Source organism: Gossypium hirsutum, chromosome A03, assembly GCF_007990345.1.
Source record: "Gossypium hirsutum isolate 1008001.06 chromosome A03, Gossypium_hirsutum_v2.1, whole genome shotgun sequence".
Classification (NCBI taxonomy): domain Eukaryota; kingdom Viridiplantae; phylum Streptophyta; class Magnoliopsida; order Malvales; family Malvaceae; genus Gossypium; species Gossypium hirsutum.
In genome coordinates, this window is record NC_053426.1 from 12,756,408 (window position 1) to 12,776,237 (window position 19,830).

At 33.2% G+C, this 19,830-nt stretch overlaps 3 protein-coding genes across 9 annotated transcripts; 1 reads left to right on the forward strand and 2 right to left on the reverse strand.

The window, feature by feature from the left end:
• The first annotated feature begins 102 nt into the window (after window positions 1-102).
• LOC107886231 (membrane-anchored ubiquitin-fold protein 3) lies at window positions 103-3,298 on the forward strand. Of its 4 annotated transcripts, none has more exons than XM_016810100.2 (4): window positions 103-250; window positions 326-559; window positions 1,446-1,616; window positions 2,884-3,298. In XM_016810100.2, exons 2-4 carry the CDS (start codon window positions 430-432, stop codon window positions 2,937-2,939), a joined length of 357 nt encoding a protein of 118 aa, XP_016665589.1. In that variant the 5' UTR covers window positions 103-250; window positions 326-429; the 3' UTR covers window positions 2,940-3,298. The 4 variants fall into 4 exon arrangements, with proteins under 4 accessions (XP_016665589.1, XP_016665591.1, XP_040964552.1 ...); XM_016810102.2 differs by having other exon boundaries at window positions 105-250; window positions 341-559; XM_041108618.1 differs by lacking the exon at window positions 2,884-3,298 and adding an exon at window positions 2,699-2,799 and having other exon boundaries at window positions 105-250.
• An 832-nt stretch (window positions 3,299-4,130) lies between these two features.
• LOC107886228 (glutamate-1-semialdehyde 2,1-aminomutase 2, chloroplastic) lies at window positions 4,131-7,091 on the reverse strand. Of its 2 annotated transcripts, XM_016810096.2 has the most exons (4): window positions 6,646-7,015; window positions 5,935-6,108; window positions 4,696-5,542; window positions 4,131-4,613 (listed from the first exon to the last, which is right to left on the reverse strand). In XM_016810096.2, exons 1-4 carry the CDS (start codon window positions 6,823-6,825, stop codon window positions 4,390-4,392), a joined length of 1,425 nt encoding a protein of 474 aa, XP_016665585.1. In that variant the 5' UTR covers window positions 6,826-7,015; the 3' UTR covers window positions 4,131-4,389. The 2 variants fall into 2 exon arrangements, with proteins under 2 accessions (XP_016665585.1, XP_016665586.1); XM_016810097.2 differs by having other exon boundaries at window positions 4,131-5,542; window positions 6,646-7,091.
• A 612-nt stretch (window positions 7,092-7,703) lies between these two features.
• On the reverse strand, window positions 7,704-10,610 carry LOC107886227 (omega-hydroxypalmitate O-feruloyl transferase). 3 transcript variants are annotated; one of them, XM_016810094.2, is made up of 3 exons: window positions 10,155-10,610; window positions 9,587-10,051; window positions 7,704-8,845 (listed from the first exon to the last, which is right to left on the reverse strand). In XM_016810094.2, the coding sequence occupies exons 2-3, from the start codon at window positions 10,025-10,027 to the stop codon at window positions 7,985-7,987; spliced, it is 1,302 nt and encodes a 433-aa protein (XP_016665583.1). In that variant the 5' UTR covers window positions 10,028-10,051; window positions 10,155-10,610; the 3' UTR covers window positions 7,704-7,984. The 3 variants fall into 3 exon arrangements, with proteins under 3 accessions (XP_016665583.1, XP_040964567.1, XP_016665584.1); XM_041108633.1 differs by having other exon boundaries at window positions 10,460-10,605; XM_016810095.2 differs by having other exon boundaries at window positions 9,587-10,040; window positions 10,155-10,594.
• Window positions 10,611-19,830: the final 9,220 nt, after the last annotated feature.

Here is a 19,830-nt window from a genome sequence, read left to right on the forward strand (position 1 = left end):
TTCGAAACGACGCCGTACTTATACAGTAACGACAAAGACGTTTCTACCGCTTTCGCAACGAAAACAGTAAAGGAAACGGCGCCGTTTTTGGTTTAACGGTTGCGGTTGCGGTTGCGGTTGGGGCATTTGAGACTATGGCAAGATTTAATTGTCTTCTTCAGGTCACCAAATACCAATCTTTCAATTTTGAAATAAAAATATTTTAAAAGAAAAACCCTTCAAGTCAATCAATTACTACTCTAGAATTCAGGTTTGAATTTTAATCCTTTCTTTTTTCGGTCGTAATTCAATTTTATTTTAGTTGAAATTTCAGTCTGCTTTTCAGTTTGTGCTAATTTAGGCGGCGGGATTCGATTTGATGAACCGCTGCCGGTGGTGACCGGTGAGTCGATTTTAGGACGAATTGAACAAACGAAAGCAGGTGCAGAAATGCCGGAGGAGGATTTGGTGGATATAAAGTTCAGGATTTATGATGGCTCGGATATCGGACCGTTTCGATACTCCGCCACATCGACGGTGGATATGCTTAAGCAAAGAATTGTCTCTGATTGGCCCAAAGGTTTACACTGTTATTTTCTTTCATTTCTTTTCTAATTGCTTATGAAACTTCTGATATTGGGCTTTGTTTTAGTTATTGAAATTTGTATCTGTTGTAAGATTACTAGGAGAATTTTTGTTAAATTTATATGCATAATTATCTCGTCCACTGCCCACCGGTGGCAACGAGTGATCGAGGCCAGAGTTTTGAACCTAATTGTTGTGAAGATTAGTGAAGAAAGCAATAGGGTTAGTCATGGAATGCGGTAAGAAAGAGATTGTTTTGTAGTATAAGGTTATAGAATTGTTTTAGGGCAGATAAACTTGGAAATTTTGTGTTTTTAGCTTGACAAAATGGCCATTTATGGCCTAATGAAGAGAGGAGATTCTCTTCTTGTATTGTTGTATCACATTTTTTTCCAAATTTGGTGCATGATCAATGTCAAAATGATTATATGAGCTCTAAATTGTTCTTATGAACGTATATTCAGAGAGAAGGCTGAATTTGGCTGTTTAAACAGTAAATATTAAAAGATCTGTTCGTTTTTCCTAAAATATTATGTCAGAGTATCCGACACTCACTCTCCAGTTCGGGCAACAAAGCTGTAAATGTCTTATAGTTGCAAATCACTATATATTGTTATACAACTTTTCAATTGATCTTATCCTCATCATGTTTCTGTTTTTTTAATAAATACATTGCAAAAAGAATGATCATGCTTTTGTTTAAAATACAGTCAAGTATCCTCAAAGAATGCAATTTTGCTCTTTGACTTGTTGCCTAAATCTACAAACCATCTTCATATTCTTTTTTCTTTTTTAATCATAAGAACCAGAAGGTAGTGTTAAGGATAATAGTTTAAAGCACTTTTATAATTTTCTTAAATGTTGTTTCTGCCATTCCTTAGGTAAGACAATTGTTCCAAAATCAGTGAATGAAGTCAAGCTGATAAGTTCTGGTAAAATTTTGGAGAACAACAAGACTGTTGGCCTGTGTAAAGTACCCTTTGGTGAAGTTCCGGGTGGGGCTATAATAATGCATGTTGTAGTACAGCCATCCCTTGCAAAAGCTAAAACAGGTATTCTCTATCTTTATCTTCTCATGGGACTATTTTATGTTGCTCCGACTCTTTATATTTCTTTAAGTATTCGTCATGCTTGGCTCCGATGTCCCAAACATATTACCTAAAACGCGGATGGATTCGGTATGAGGAACGAAAATGGGAACGCAAATCGTTAATTGCTTGGAACCTAATTCGTTAGGGGTAGTCTTCTTCAATTCATTTAATAGGAATGAAATACAGTTCTTTGGTACAAAATAGATTTATTAGGGTAGAGTATAAATCTTTATAATTTATAATATATAATTCAATTTAATTAATAATATAAATCTTTTTGATTTATTTTATTTTACTTTTTAAATTAACACTAACCCTTTTTTATTTTATCTTTTATTTTCAACTTTTATTAAAAATTTAAATTAATAAAAAGTAAGAAATAATTAAACAAAATTAAGATAATTGAAATAATATATAAAAAAATTGAGGTTGCGTTAGAAAAGGAGCAAAGTCAGTGAACTGTTGAAGAAGTCCTTTTTGTGAAAAAATTAAAATGACAGAGCCAAAGACTCTTTTTTTTCTTTCATCGTCTCCATCCCTTCAGTCTTTACCACCAGAGCACTCATTTCACCATTTTGGATTGCTGGCGATCCTTGATTGGGATCGAGCGATCCAAAATGGAAATCGCATGAGAGTTGGGGATTTAGGTAACTTAGGACTGGTCATGGTGATATAATGCTCCAAGTAGTACATTGTATAACTTGGAAAAAATTGAACATACCAAGTTTGAGTAACTTAGAGGCAAATCTCTTCGAATTTCACGATGTCTCATTTCGATTTAAGCTCAAGTTACTCAGTGAAGTGGGCGTGGATCTGTACTTGCTCTAGTAAGGATCCACTTATAGGTACAACCCGTTTCAAATTGCTTAAAACTGATAGCAACTGTCGTTGACATTGTCTTTCTGATGACTATGATATAATCTGATTTTGAGGTGTTGGATTTTCGCTAGTTGCATAAAGACTTTGAAAACTAGTTCATAGTCGTTATGCTAACTTCATTGTTGATCATTGATGAGCATGTTTCCTGATGATGAACATATCAGAGGCCATCTTTATCCTCTCTCTTTTTGCATCTTTCCTCATTTCTTCACACTGATAAGATCAACTAAACTCCTGAACGCATTAGTTATGGGATTGCCTTTAAGGTAAAAGATCCATGAGCTGATGATGACGTAAAATTTCATGTTTTGACTTATCAACTTATGCTTGATTTTTCTGTCTGAAACAGAAAAGAAGATTGATGATTCACCCAGAAAGACTGTCTGCTCATGTTCTATTTTGTGAAGGAAAACATGCGGAGTTGGAAAAATCATGCATGACGGTGAACCATGTTTAGGAATGTAAACATTGTCTCGGAGTATTTATGTGTATGTTCGTCACAGAGCCCATGTGTGGAAGTTGTTAATGGAGTGAGTGATGAATGATGTGCAATTTTAGTTTCTTTGGTTCCTTAAAGACTTTTTATCTGGTTGGTTTCAAATATTAGCTTTGAATTATTTGTAAAGTTGTATAGACTACTCCACGTAAAGACGAAATGTACACCAAATTGGACGGATAAATGCCCTTGTATAAAATGCTATCCGTTACTAATAATGAAATATTCCCTATTCGGCCTGCTGTGGAAGAATAGGCATTTTCTTGCAGGTGATAAATGCTTGGTTAATTTTCCATATTAGTCCCCATACTTTGTAAAAGTTATATAGATTTAGTCTTTTTACTTTAATTTAATCAATTTTAGTCTTAGTGCTTTTCAAATTACTCAATTTTAGTCTTGAAGTTTTTCGAATTTTGAAATTTTAGTCATGACCTTAATAATAGCATTTAAATTTGTTAGGTTAAATTTAGTTATTACTCTTTATAAATTTGGTTCATATTCTCCATTTGGATCATTTTAAGATGTTTATATATTTTGAAATTTGAAATTTGAAATTTTAGCTTTGATACAAATGATAATTTTTAATCCATTAACTGATATTTTTAGTCATTTTAGTAAGTATTTAGAAATGACAAATTGATATGACATTACACAAGGTATATTTGTTGACAATAGCATAATTTAATGAAATTTTAAAATTTAAGAAATAGAAAAATAGCAGAGTATAGACTTTCCAGCAAAATTTAACCTAAAAGCTTTTAATTAACTTTACATTATATCTTTTGTTCTTATTAAGCTCAATTGCAGGGCTGAAATTTGTCTTGAGCTCGATTTGCCTTCACTATTCAAACCCGTTCAATTGAGTTAAACTCGTTTACTTGGGAAAATCTGTGTTCAAGCTTGAATTTTCAACTGGTTTTCAATATTAATCGAAAAGAAAAATATGAATAAAAACCATAAAACTCCGAGTTATTCAAGCATTAGAACATTATAAAACAGCACACTCAACTTGACAATGATGGAACAGAAATTGAGGTAAGTTGCTTAGGATTAGACCCTCAGGATTCAAATTTGTTAGATGTTACATGAACCAATTCTGCTACATCAGAATTCTTTTCCTTCATTATAATTAGATAAGCAAGAGTTTTGGTCAAAGGAGATGACAATTGAGGTTGTTGTAAACAAGCTTTTAAAGCCTAAAATGATCTTATACATTACCAACATACAAATGGGTTGATCAGTAAAAATACAGATTCCGAGCAACAAGAGATGACTACAGATCTTTTATCTAATGAACCATTAACTCGCGTGCAAAAAGCTCAATCATGCAAAGACGAAAGGAAGAACAAAAGGGCAGGACTAAGAAGTACTCATACGACTTGCCAAGCTTGTAAATCCAGCTTCAAACTGTGGAAATGTAATCAAAGACACTGCAATAGATACCTTAAATCTTGCTAAGAACGTTCTCAGCAGCTGCAACTGTCTTCTGGATGTCTTCAGGAGAATGTGCCAAGCTTGTAAATCCAGCTTCAAATTGTGAAGGAGCAAAGTAAACACCTTCACGCAGCATTCCTTGGTAAAACCTGACAAATTTTGCTGCATCACTCTTCTTTGCATCATCAAAGTTTTGAACAGGCCCTTCTGTGAAGAAAAACCCAAACATACCTCTAATATGCCCTCCGCAAATTGCATGCCCTGTCTTCTTTCCAGCATTTAGAATGCCTTGAACAAGTTCTCCAGTGATCCTATCTAAGTATTCATATGTTCCCGGTGCTTTCAACCGCTTAAGGGTCTGTATCCCAGCTGTCATTGCCAATGGGTTCCCACTCAAGGTCCCAGCCTGATACATTGGCCCTGCTGGTGCCACCATCTCCATAATCTCCCTCCCGCCTCCATATGCACCAACAGGCAGCCCGCCACCAATTACCTTCCCTAATGTTGTTAAATCAGGAGTTATGCCGAAATACTCCTGTGCCCCACCATAAGACAAGCGAAATCCGGTCATCACTTCGTCAAATATGAGGAGTGCACCGTTTTCCTTGGTTAGGTGATGTATGGCTTCAAGGAAGTCTGGTTTAGGGGTAATGAAGCCAGAGTTGCCAACAGCAGGTTCAAGAATAATTGCTGCTATTTCACCTTTGTTACTGTTAAAGAGACTTTCAACAGCTGCTATGTCATTGTAAGGGGCAGTTAGAGTTCCAGAAGTGGTTGCTTTCGGAACACCAGGAGAGTCAGGCAGCCCTAGGGTAGCAACTCCGCTACCTGCCTTGACAAGAAATGGATCAGCATGGCCATGGTAACAACCTTCAAATTTGATTATCTTTTCTCGGCCAGTAAAGGTGCGGGCAAGGCGGAGCACACCCATGCATGCTTCTGTACCAGAGTTTACAAATCGAACCATTTCAATGCTTGGAACAGCTGAGATTACCATCTCTGCCAAAACACTCTCAAGAAGACAAGGACTGCCAAAGCTGGTTCCTTTCTTCATTGTTTCAGCCAGAGCTTCAAGCACCTGCAGATATATGCAAATCCATGCAGAACTATTAGTTCAAGAGAGGCAATATTAGCAATTAGAACTATTTTCTCTCTGCTACTGACCTATTAACTCTTAGTTGAGATGAGTATAAGAAAATAACTCTCCAAATACATAGAAAAACTTAAAAATATATAAATAAATGAACATATCTGTGTCAGACACATACCTATATCGACACTCATATTGAGGGTCTGACTAACATAGCATTGCATCTCATATAACAAAAATGAAGTTCAAAATCAGAAATGCATATAAAACATCAACTATAGAAAAACAAGAATGAAAGAGAAGGAACCATGTAAGATGGTAGGCACATTAAATCACAAAAATGCAAGGCAAACTTAGAGTAAAGGGAGAAAATCTCTAACCTCGTCATCCGCATGACCAATTATAGCTGGTCCCCAAGAGCCAACATAGTCGATATACTCATTACCGTCTATGTCCCACATGTGCGAACCCTTAACTGAATCCATGAAAATAGGCTGTCCACCAACAGATTTAAAAGCACGGACAGGAGAATTTACACCTCCAGGCATCAAATTCTACCACAAAAAGAGCTTGTAGGAGTCAGTGTTCCAAGGACTTCAACATATAAGTGATTCACAATAAGATACAAAAGGAAAAGGGAACACCTATGTTATCTTTACTCGAAAGTGCCTGTCGGTTACTGGTATGTATCCAGTATGGTTATATATAATTGGAGAATCATCTCAACACCTATGTCTGGGTATAATATAGGAGAAAACATAGTGATAGAACACTACAGAGGAACCTCTCTAGGTGCAAATCCGTAAGGCATAGGTTGAAAATTAATATCAATGATACAGTTCAGATATCAATCTTCCAATTAGCAATGAGCCTAGCCTTTCTTTACATTTGCCATGCATTTTATCGATAAGCAATGAGCTAAGACTTCAACTTTTACTCTCTTTTTTTTCCATTTCATCATTTGACAAAAAAAAAACAAATCGAATAAAAAAAATGAATTGAAATTAAAACAAATTCAACTAATAAGCTTTAACTTGGCAAGATTCAAACAATCCACAAGTAGGCAGAGAAGGGAAAGAGTTGAAAATCACCAGGGCAGCATTGAAAGCTTCTTGTGACTTTTGAAGGGTATAATTCCTCTTCTTATCTTCAACAGGAACAGACATTTGAACACGGAAAGAAGAGGATCGTGAAGAAGGAAGTGGTGTTTTGGTAGAACAAGTTAGGCCACCAAAACCAACTCCTCCGACTCCATTGATTGAAGCCGCCATCTTTTCTTTCTCTCTCACTCACAGCCGTTGTCTTCCCTGTGGCTCTTTATTTCTTACGGATCCTTCTTACCAGACTGAAGAAGACGATCAAATGGTATAAATAAATAAATTGAAAGGACGGATTCGCCGAAAGGCAGCACCAGATTTGGAATTTTGGGCTTATATATGGCTGCGACTCAGAGAGCTGGTGGGTCAATTTTGTTGGTTTTTTTTTTTAACTATAAAAATAGTGATTTTTATTTTTTTTATATGTTTATATTTGAAATGTTATTTTTAGTTACTTATATCAAATTTTAAAGATATTACATCATCACAACCCAGCAACCTAAATACGTTTTTTAAGAATATTCAGTAATTATTGGTATCGTGTTTAATATAAAATTAAGGGAATAACTTATAATAACATCATCATAAAAACATCATCTTAGAAATTAAAATTTTTAGATATCAATAAAATTTCATCACATTATCAAATTTTAGAGACATAAAATTATTATTATATGCCTATCCATACTCAACTTACAAACTAATTATATTAAAATAAAATAGAAAAGAATTTACAATGAAAAGAAAGAAAAAATTCATTATCTAGAAATTTAAAAAATTTGATTGGATAAAAATAAAAAATATTAACTTTTGAAAAAAATAAAGTAGTTAAAAATTGTAAAAAAAGAAAAAGAAAAGTCGTTTTGTTTATAATTTAAAAATTAGAGAATATAGTAGATATAGAGGAAATAAAAATATATACTTAAACAGTTAGTATTTTTGAAATAATTAAATAGGTAATTTGAGTAGGAGGGAAATAAATTTAAATGAAAATATTCTTCTTTAGTTATCATTTATCATATTTCAAACCCAAATTTAAATAAAGAAGCAGGTGAATCACCAATGATCCTTTCAGGCTTTCTTATTCGGATACTGTAACCCAATACATGACTGAAACAAACGAATATAGACGGAACACTTAACCACTTATAATACAAATTATATGACTCAGAATTCGGAGTCTATCTGATCTGAGGTTATTTTTGTTCTTCAATTTACCGAAAACCCACTGTCAGAAAATCCTCAGATAATGACTGCATGCAATGCAACATATGAATCTGAGTATCTGACATAAAATAACTTGCTATAAAACATGTCTTTTTTTTTCTTCTGCTTAAACCTGCATCAGCTCTTCAAAGCTATTCATTGCTGAAACAGGCAACCCCAACAGTAAATTAATGCTTTTCTTATCTTTCTGATGAGGAAGGAAAAGCAGAACTGGCTTTTCAGGCAAAGCAACAGGCCCTGTTGAAATGGGTTCTCCCCAACCAAAATCTATGGTGTGAAAAGATAATTTAGACCAAGTTGTAATAAGAACAGTTCCATCCAAAGTTGGCCTAGCTCTTGTCACTTCAAAATAATCAATGGCTGATCGCATAAAACTGTCCGTCGCCAATTTGACCGCCTGTTGGATCAATCCCACAGCAAATGATAATGGCTTCTCAGCTAACTCACCGGCAGTGGAGATTGAATATGTTAAAACAATCCCATTACCTGCAAAACCTTCAGGTAATGGTGGTATGAATCTTTTTCTCCCATCAGCAGCAAAGAGGAGCTTAGTTTTTTGCTGAGGAACCAAGTTTAATGCTTTGCATCGAGCTCTCCACACAAACCCTGCAAGGACTTCGAATGTTGTGCATTTGGATAAAACCCCATCTTCAAGGGCTTGTTCCTTGAGTTGTCCAAGCTTATCTGGATCAAACAGGAAGGTCTTGTAAACCATTTCTTCTTCTTCATACAGCTTGTTTGTGTTTGATATATCTTCAATCTCATCAAATTCATGGTGCTCGAACTCTATCATAGGTTGGTTTCGGGGTTTCAGTATGGTTCTGTCTAAAAATGGAGGGGTCTTTAATGGCAAGCCTCTGGTAACTTCACCCCATCCATTCACAAATTCCATAGCAGCAATCCCATCAAGCATACAGTGGTTCATGCTCATCCCAATAGAAAATCCTCCACACTTAAATTTAGTCACCTGGAATAAAGTTTCCTACCTCTTACTTTTCTTAAAATAATAAAATTCTACTATAATATTCGAATTCGGTAAAAGTACCATAAAGCCCTTATATTAGGTAAATTTTACTCTTTTTATTCAAAAATAGACATACTAGGAGGTAAATCGCATTTATTTTTTTTATTTAAAAATAGGTAAATTAATCTTTAAAGGTTAAGATTAAAGAGCAAATCAATTTTTTCTATGAAATTTTTCATTCATTTATATTGTTAAAAATTGACGTAGCTAATAAAATAATCAAACAATGACATGCCACGTATATTTCATGTTAACGTAATTTATTCATTTTTAAGTGAAAAGGGCAAAATACAATTAAATACTTAATATAAAAACCTCCGTAATATTTTCACCTTGAGATTCAGGTGTAATATATATATTATATATCACATGTATATTCAATTCCCTAGATTTTCCATTTATCCTTTGCCTATGTTCAAGTATGTGCTGAATATGGATTTTGGAACGGAGTAACGTGTACAAGTTTTTATAAATTTGATCATAAACTCAAAGATTGTACCTTAATTTATGAGGCAGATATTTTAGGAAAAATGAAGAGTAAGGTAAATATGTAAAGGTCCTTTGAAAGAGACTAAGCATAGCACATAGCAGTGACACTAAGGTTAACAAGTTTTACTTGCCAAAAGATCCACTTTGACATATGCAAGAGAGACAAGAAACAAAAGAGTAAAGCAATCCCCAAACCTGAATCACCAAAAGAGGTATCTCTAGCAAGTTCTGAGCACCAGAGATTTCATAAACCAACTTTCCAAGAATGTTAGGGTCAGGCTTTGTTATGTCCCCCATCTCTTCAATCCCACAATTAGCTTCAGCCTCCACAAAAACAGCCCCCTCCCCGGTGCAGTCCACTATGAGCTTCCCTTCGGAGCTGATGGTTAGTCGCCCAGCAAGTGGATAATGATGAACAAGAATCTTTGACAAACCATTTTTAACTTGTTCGGCAGCATCTTCATTCCCTTTAGACTCTGACTGAAAGAAGTAAATGGTTCGAATTATGACTGCAATGTTTTGGTCAAGGTTTCCCAGGTAATAAAGACCCTTCTTTGTCTCTTCTGCAGGAAGGACCCTAGTTGGTTCTCCTTGTTTCACTGCAAACCCTTTGGAACCATTGCTAATATCCGCCATTTGAATATCAAACCTAAATCACAACTGAAAACAAAGTTCACTTTCTCAAAATTCATTATATGAATGGACTTGAAACATGTGTCGAATACATGGCATACATAGAATCAAATTACTGAAAAAAACATACCTGAGAATAAGAATCAAGACAAACTATTAGCAGCAATGCAACTGTTTTTTGCATGTTATTGTACTCAGGAGAAGAAGTCATTATATAGGACAGAGTTGAGTTAAAATATTGACAAAACTTCAATATATGATGGGGACAAGTGTGAGTGTAAAGAGAAAAAGAGTCCTTTCAATGGAAGAAACGCCATTAAAGGAAAGAGACAGAAAACTTTAACCTCATTACAAGATAGGGGTGTTGTTCTAAAGGATGAAGTACGGACATATTTGAGTTGAGTTAGGCTACTGGTCCATACACCAATACATTACCTGAGAGACCACCCTGGGGTTGGTTGGTTGGTTGGTTTAGTTGGCTTGCACGAGTAGGTTACTTTATCTGACTTTTATCAGAGATTTTACAAAATCATGTCCGTTTCCTGAATTTCATGCTCGAATCCCTACTTTTATTACAAATTATGAGATGGCGTGTTATAATATGGCAATGGGCTTATTATGGCTGATTAACCAGAATACACGAAAACCTGGAACTCTCCCCTTGTCAAAATCTCCTTCCAAAATCATCAATAATGCATGTTTTCTTGAAGCATAGCTTTCTTTCTTATATATTCATATATATGCAAAAAAAAACAAATGAATGAAAGTCATTTTGGGAAGGTGGAATGGATTGATAAAGTGATTTTGGGAAGGTTGATTTCATCCATTGGATAGATTGGATGATATTAAATGGATAAACCTAACATTTTTTTTTAACAAGGATAAACCTAACATTGCTTGAATTTTAAAGGGTGGTTAGTTCAAAAACTTCAATCAAAACTTTAGGTAGAGAAGTGATCATAATCTTGATAAGAATCTTACCAAGCTATTGATTGAGTTCTTTAATGCAGTATTTACAGATAAGTGGCTTGTCAAACTAATGCAATTTTGACTAAAGGGACCTAAATTCACTGGCTTAATTCATCTTTTCAGAATAACTCATTTATATTTTTCTGAATTAAATTTTAACTCGATTAATATAAATATAATTATTCATTTAAAAATATATAAATTTAAATATTTTTAAACAAATAATAAAATTATTCAAAAAAAACACAAATAATAAAATTTCAAATTAATTATGAATTTTCTTTTTACTAGACAAACGAATTTAATTCAGGTTATTCCACTATTAATTGCACCTGCCGGTAGGAAAACAGTTTCGAAAATCGGCAATCTAAATTAAAAGCATATGATGGGCACAAAAATAATTAGAAGCATATTTTTTACATTCTAGTTTTGATTAAAGGGATACATGATCAGGGGTGTGTCAGAATTGTTAATAAGGGGAGGGGTATTTTTAAATTAAGAATAATATTAATTATTAAAGTTAAAGAGAAAACAAAAAAAAAGTTTAATGTTGAATTTGTATTAATATTATAATTATTTAACTTTATTTTTTTAACTAATTAATATTTAGATACTATTTGTACTTATTAACCTTTATTTTTACTAAACTAATATTTAGATATTATTTTGTATTAATTTATCGAATTAAACTAAACATTTTATTAAATCTATCATAAAAAATATAAATTCTATAAAAGAAATCAAATTTAAAAAACCTTGAAAAGCTTTGTGGGAAACAGAAATTTGTCCTTTTTTTAAACACTAAGTAAAATATCAAAATAAAAATTAAAAAATTAAATGGGCTTAAAAAGTAATTTTGCAAAAATTTAGGAGGGTCGAAGGCCCTATCAGCCCTCCCTAAATTCGTCTCTACATGTGGCAAACGATAACAATTCTAAATAAATATTTTTGCTTAATTTGATTCGTCTTGAAAATTAATATTATTCTCCCTTTAAAACGAAGGGAAAAAAGTTTGACATTGTTTTTGTTGGGAAATGTGTCAATATTGTAGTAAACATGTAATTTTTTTTATCTATTTGAACGATGAATAAATAAATAAAGTTAGTTTTGCATTTCACTATTATATCTTGTGTTTTTGCTTTTCCTGTTTTGCATACATAACAAAATTGTGATAAGCAAATATTAGCTCATTGATTATCTAAGTTCGAACTGATGATAAGTGGCACAATAAGAACGTTTACATTGCGAGAAAGACAATTTACTTCAGCAGATAATCTAAATGAATTTGTAATCTCGTAAAAGAATCAAAATGAGCATTTGATTCAAATACTTAGAAATATTATTATGTCGTCTACAATTTCAATTGAGGAGATGACTAGTCTTAGCTATCAAAGCAGTTGACTCCACGGATAGAGACATAGATGTACTCATTAAAAGAATGATACACTAGACTGTACTCAAGTTGAATTAATTTTGAATCCGTTTGTAAATTAATTCACTTGTGACGTTTTTGGTGTAACTTACCTAAATCCTAAGTTAGTCACTGTCCATACGTGTGTAACTTATGTGCTTTGATCTAGGTGGAGGTTTATGCTCTAAAGTTGATCGAGCGGATAGCAGGTATGTTGGGTACATGACTTGTGTATGACATGACTTTACTAGCAAAAATGGAATTCGTAGCTCGATTAAAGAGTTAACCTTATCCTCTCATTGGTATTATATGGATTGGTAAATATGGAGATTGGTCACGGGTTGCTCGTTCTTGAACGAGCAATTTATCATAGTCATAGTTAACAATGATCATATTAGCCATTAAGAAGACACAATGGTGACAATGAGATAAAACAAGATTGTATTGAGTAAACGGATTTAGCTTAAAGGAATCAAGAATATCATATGAGGGTAACACACACATGGTAAGATCATTGGACAAAGCAGTTGGATAAATTGTTTTCGTAAAGAGTATATAATAAGGAGTTTTCAATCAGGGTACTTTTTTTGGACTGACTCTATGATTAAGTAAATTGTGAATTATCGAAACGATGCTTTAGGACATAATTGTAATTAACTTGAGCCGAATTGTATATGTCTGATTGGTCCCTTCGCTACCTCAACAGAAGCTCAATCGAGCTACATTTGAATCAAAAGAAAATCTACGATTTTGGAAATAATTTAATTGAGTTGATTTATTCGATGTTGAATTAAATTAGGTAGTCATGAGAATTGTTCAACTAGAGAATTTGATTAAAGAATTTTCTTGAATAATTAATTTCAAAAATCTCAGTGATTTTTGAGAAAATTAATTTTGATCAAGTAAAATTAAATTAATCAAATTAATTAAAATAAATATTATATTTTTGGAAATAAATTTTCAAGTCAAACAATTAGGAAAATGGGTAATTGAACTTGAAAATTGGACCTGAGATTGAAAATTGGACCCGAGAACCAAAAAATGAAACCGAAACTCAAAACTAATTGAACTAGGCCCGGTGTGTGAAACAAAGCGGATAGTCCAACCGGTGCCTAATCAGATTGATCGGGTCGTTACTAGCTCGGACCGAACTCGCAACAATAGAATCGATCGCCGCACTTGTCAGGCACACAAATACCTGACTGATGGTGCCCCCGGCCATGACAATAAACTATTCAAACAGCTTGTTGGGGGGTTTCAGCCAAGCCTATCGGCGACATCGAGCTACATCCTGTGCAGCTAGTCATGCAAACGACTGGCCTAGGCATGCATTTGCCAATTGGGGAAAAGAGATAGGCTGGGCACAGGGCTAGCCATTCAAATAGCCAGCCTTGTAACACCCCTCTCCCGTATTCAATGTCGTAATAGAGTTACGAAGCATTACCAAATTTATTATACAATTAAACATACATTTCACATACATTCTCAAATTTCAAATAAAAATCATTCAAAATTATTCACATTGTCCCTAATACGAGCCTACGAGGCCTTAAACATGCATTCGAGGTAGTTCGGGACTAAACTGATAACTTATGAAATTTCTGGAAAGCTTAGAAAATTTTACAAAATACAGGGGACACACGCCCGTATCACAGGCCATGTGGACATTCAAAATGGGATCATATGGCCGTGTCCCAACCCATGTCCGATCTCATGTAACTCTTTGACTTGGGTCACACGGCCAACCACATGCTAGTGTGACCAGCACATGTACCCTATGAAATGGCCTCACACGCCCGTGTGCCAGCTTGTGTGCTAGGCCGTGCCAATCCGGTAGGGTATACTGGCTTATGCCACACGGCCAAGTCACACGCCCGTGTGCTGGGCCGTGGGGAGCATACTGACTTGATTTTTAATTCAACACTAAGGGACACACGACCATATATCCTGACCATGTGTCACACACGGCTGAGACACACACCTGCGTCTCTGCCCGTGTGGACAAAAATAGGTTATTTACCAAGCCATCTTGCCACCCAAATTTGCATACACTTACACCAAACCAAATGTCACCAAACGTGACATAAATAGGCATTCATCCAATCTTAAATAAGCTTAATTCATGCCATTTCAATACCAACATATACAAGGCACACAAATACCACAATATGTCATTCAATTTTATACCAAACCTCACTTTCACAAATCATCAATGTGAACACTTCCAATTATGCATCATTTTGTCTAAACTCATAAGCATACCAATTCTCAAATATCAACCATATACCAAAATCATTTGCATAGCAATTATCAACACAAGACAAAGACCATTTGCATATATATACATAATCAAATCAACCAAAAATAAGCCAACTCTCATGGCTATATACAAAACCAAACACTAAATATTTACAAGCCAATCCAAATGGCTAAATTCATTACTATCATATATACCAAAATGATCAAAGCTCCTATACATGCCATATATCCCAAAAATATAGATTAAAAAGTACCAAAGTGATAGCTTGATATTGTGATGAGGTCTCTGACGATTCCTGAATCCGAGCTAGCTTTGATTTCACTATAAAACACGAAAAAAAATAATGTAAGCTATAAAGCTTAGTAAGCTCGTATAAAATAATAAACAAAGCTCAACATTCAATTACCGTTCAAAGTATAAACATAACATACTATAAAACATTTAACCACAATGTTAACATATATTCGATCACATAATTAACCATAAATTCACAACTTCCATAGATTCAATGCTTATGTATTTTCCGTACATACCTGTACTGATACATATCTATTTCTCACCATTTCATATCTTCGATATACCTGTTGAACCATTCGGAATACTATTGGATACTCGGGAAACTCGCACCCTAAGTGCCACATATATAACTGAAGTTGTCTCAATCTCATATCACATATAATGCTTACTCTCGAGCTATCAACGTGTTGATGAATCTATACGGTGCTGCTTACACAAGCTGATGAGAATCTGCAACACATGCCAGATAACTCAGCCACCAGTAGGACGTACGAACCAGCACCCAATCACATAACCTCTAATGACATGTCATTCGTATCCTAATCTATTCCTAAGGTTCAACCGGGATTTCACATTTGTCGAAACTTCGTCGAATATATCCGCAAGGTCGTATTCACAATTTATGCATTATTAAAGCATTTAAAACACAATTAATACAATGCTTATTACATACGAACTTACCTTGATCACTAAAACGACGGAACAGACCGACTAGTTCAAAACCTTCTTTTTCCCTCAATCTAAATCTGAATTTTTCTTTTCTTGATCTATATGTAATCAAATTTAACTAATTCAATCATCATTCTATTCAATTTAGTCCAAAATACACATTAAGGAAACTTTACACTTTTGCCCCTAATATTTTAACATTTTTACAATTTAGTCTTTATCTCATAAAAATAAAAATTCATGAAATTCAACTTATACCCATGATATCCGAATTTCAATTAAGTCTCTAGCAGCCCATATTTTTCATTTATTTTACAATTTAACCATGAAATTTCAATATTTCTCAATTAAATCCCTAAATGACAATTTTGTTAAAAATAACTTTACAAATGTTGTTTATCTAACAACAAGCATACATTTTCTATCATTAAACCTCAAAATACACATGTATTCATCAATGGAAAAACCCTAAAATTTTAAAAATTTTGCAAAATAGTCCCTGGGCTAGCTAGATTAAGTTACAACGATCTCAAAAACATAGAAATCAATTAAAACGGTACAAAAACCACTCACAATGCAAAGAAAATAGCTTGGTTGAACCCTAGCTATGGCTTCCCTTGATAATTTCGGTTGAAGATGATAAAAATGAAGAAGATGGACACATATTGCTTAAGTTATTTTAACTTTAATTACTAAATTACATAATTAACCTTAAGTTAAAACATTAAAATTACTTAATGCATGTCCATAAATGTCCATTAACATTAAAAATGGTCTAATTACCACATAAGGACCTCCACTTTAATGTTTCATAGCTATTAGACACATTTAGCTAATAGAACTCCACTTTTGTATTTTACGCGATTTAGTCCTTTTTATCAAATTAAGCATTCAAATGATAAAATTTCTTAACGAAATTTTTACACAATCAGAAAATCATGTTGTGGACATTAAAATAATAATAAAATAAATATTTTGATCTCATATTTTTGGTCCCAAAACCACTGTTCCGATTTGACTAAAAAGGGCTGTTATAGGCCCCGCCCCAACCACGATATCAACAGCCTCACGAGGTGGTGTCGAGTTGACCAAGCCCATTCGGGCAAAGAGACGACGATTTGGGGTGTCGGGGGAAGTCGCGCCAATGACAGTACCATCAAGCACGATAAATGTGACGATGGCAATCCAGCAGCCGATGAATGGTCGACGATGATAGTTCTTCGACAGCAGAGGAATGGGAAAATATACTTCTAGTTGGACTCTACTGAGTAATTTGATTTCAAATTAATTTTTCCAAAGATAGTATTATTTTAATAAATTTAATATTTATCTAGATAGTATTTTATTAATTTTATAGTAATATGATATATTTTAATTTAATTTAATATTTATATTGAAAATATTTTATTAATTTAATATTAATGTGATTAATTTTAATCCTAGTTCACCTCTCTCTAAACTCTCCCTATATAAAAAGAGCATGATCATTATTCTCATACATTTAAATTCAAAAAAAGTTATAAAGAGAAAATTCTCTAAAGAAATTATTTCAAAAAATTTCTAAAGATATTATTTTCATTTACAACTTGAACCCAGAAGTTTAGAGAAATTACAAAATTGCCTTATTGGTAATTTTGTGAATTCTTTTCTAATTAGAAGTGAGCCCAGACTCGAAAGACGTGAGCTTGAAGATAACGAAGAAGATTACTCGATCGAAGAGTTCATCCTAGACAAATCATAAAGGCATGATTTTGATTAAATGTGTATTACTTTAGATAACACAACCAAGTTCTTATTTTTGAAAAAAAATTAAAACTCTAGTTTTCCCTTAAACCTATTTTTTGTTGCGTTTTTCGAAGTCAATTTTCCAACAATTGGTATTAGAGTTAGATTGTGATCTATCTATAAGTATAAATAAGTAATCAAAATAGATTTATCTTCTTCTTAAGTGATTCGATTATATAGAAAGTGGTATTCTTTAGATTTTAAGCATGTTTTGAGTTATATATGGGAATGGATGCAATATTATATGTTTGTTACATTGTTGTTATTTTTTGTCAAAGTTGTGTCTTTTAGGAAATAGACTGTGAACTACCATCTCCACATATGAGTTTTTTTTTTTAATTTCATAAACTTCTTGTGAGTTAGAAACGGACATAAGATTTAAATGTAAATTTTTTCAAATGGAGTCAATGGTGAGAAAAAGATGGAGCAATGGCGGTTGAAGGTCCAAGGAATGCCTTGTAGTGAAAAATTATGTAATTTTGTTTTCCATTTATTTTCTAAAAATAGAACCATGGAAACCTTGGATGGCAGTTTTATTTTAATTGTTCATCTCTTTATATATCTATTTTATAATTGTTTATATTATGTTATATTATAATTGTGATATATATATGAGATGATCCACAATTGATCGATTAAAAAATAAAGTGTAGTAATGTGGAAATACATGTGTTCATGACTTCAGATTTAGAGTTCAATCAATTTCTTATAGACATACTTTGATATGAACAGTATACATGCAATGTCAGACTAAAGACTCACCTATCACCCACATACAATAGCTTGAACTCTAGATTCAAACTTCCATCATGAAACCGAAACCATTACTTACAAAACATAAGAACACAATTACTGCTCTTATGCATACACGTTGTTTATTATTTCAAACGATGTCAATCCTATGCAAAAACTTTATACATACAGTCTCACTATTTAGTTACCAAATGCAGGTTTACTCATTTAGAACTTAATATGTAGAGCAAAAATACTTACCCTGATGTAAAGTAACTACTAATTATAAAATAACCTTAGCCTTTAGATCATCGATGTAGGATACATTCAGATTTAATGAAGATTTCAGTAGATACCACTTAGGGAAAAAATTGAAGAAAGAAAAACTCCTTTCAGAACACATTCTCACATATAAATATGACTCATCTTGCTTAGTGGAATTTAACAAGTGTCATGTATATTAGAACTTGTCTTCTTATTGGTCTATAGTTTTCGAGAAAAATATAAATAAGTTCCCTTCATCAAACTTATCAGTCTAAATTATACAATCAATTTCTAACCAGATTACTTAAAATCTAACTAACATAGTATTCCATACAATCCAAACGTATTAGACCTTTGGTGAATACTCATCCTATCTTTCCTTTTTCATTCATTAACATGGATGTCTCATTAATACATGGTAAAACATTAGAAAATCAAATTCTTGCTCTTATGGCGGTTACTATATGCCCATACGTATGCGTTAAAATGATCATTTGGGTCGATAACACCATACCAGACAGCCTTTTTACTACTATACACACAAAAATTTATATCCACTAGAACTAGGGTGTTACACTTTGAACATTCTGATAAAGCACGACGTGCCAAATTGGTGTGTTGATTAGAATCCGTGTATCCGTTCAAGTCTGATTCATGTTAGTAGGGAATGTAAAACATAAATGGGTTAAATAATTCTCATATTGATTTGATAATAAGTAATGATACTACAAATTCATATTTACTATATACAAATATCAATAGCATATGAAAAACCATGCAAACCGGTTATACAAGCCCAGAGGGCCGATAGAGAAATATGACAAATTAATGAATTCGATACGAAATTTGAATAATGAAACGAAATAGTAATTGACATTGAATTGATATTGAATGTATTGATGATAAAGAAATGGAATGGTATGATATGTTACATTGAAATTCTATAAGTGAGTGATCATGGAATTGTACTAAAATGTGAATGTGCATAATCTCGACTTTGATATATGATTTGAAACTATTTTGGTTGGAACTAGTTGTAGCAATGAGTTGTTTTGTATATATAATGTTATTGATGTTTAATTAACTTGAATCATGGAAGTACCATTGAGTTTTATTACTTGACGTACATTTTGTTTATTTCATGCACAGGTTTAGGTAAATCTTGAAATCTCGAGACATGATCCAGCATCCAGCCAGCGATCCTCAACTCAACAATGTTTGTATAGTCCCTTTTCCATTTAATATATGATATGTACCTAGGTTTGAGTCGATTTTGTATATCATATATGGATAAGTTGGTATTTAAGTAGAAATGACTTTGTAATGTCATGTTTTGACATGGTTGAGATTGAAATGAACTTAGTATGAATATGTTATGTTATGTTAAATGAAGCGAATTAGTATCAAATGGTCAAATGG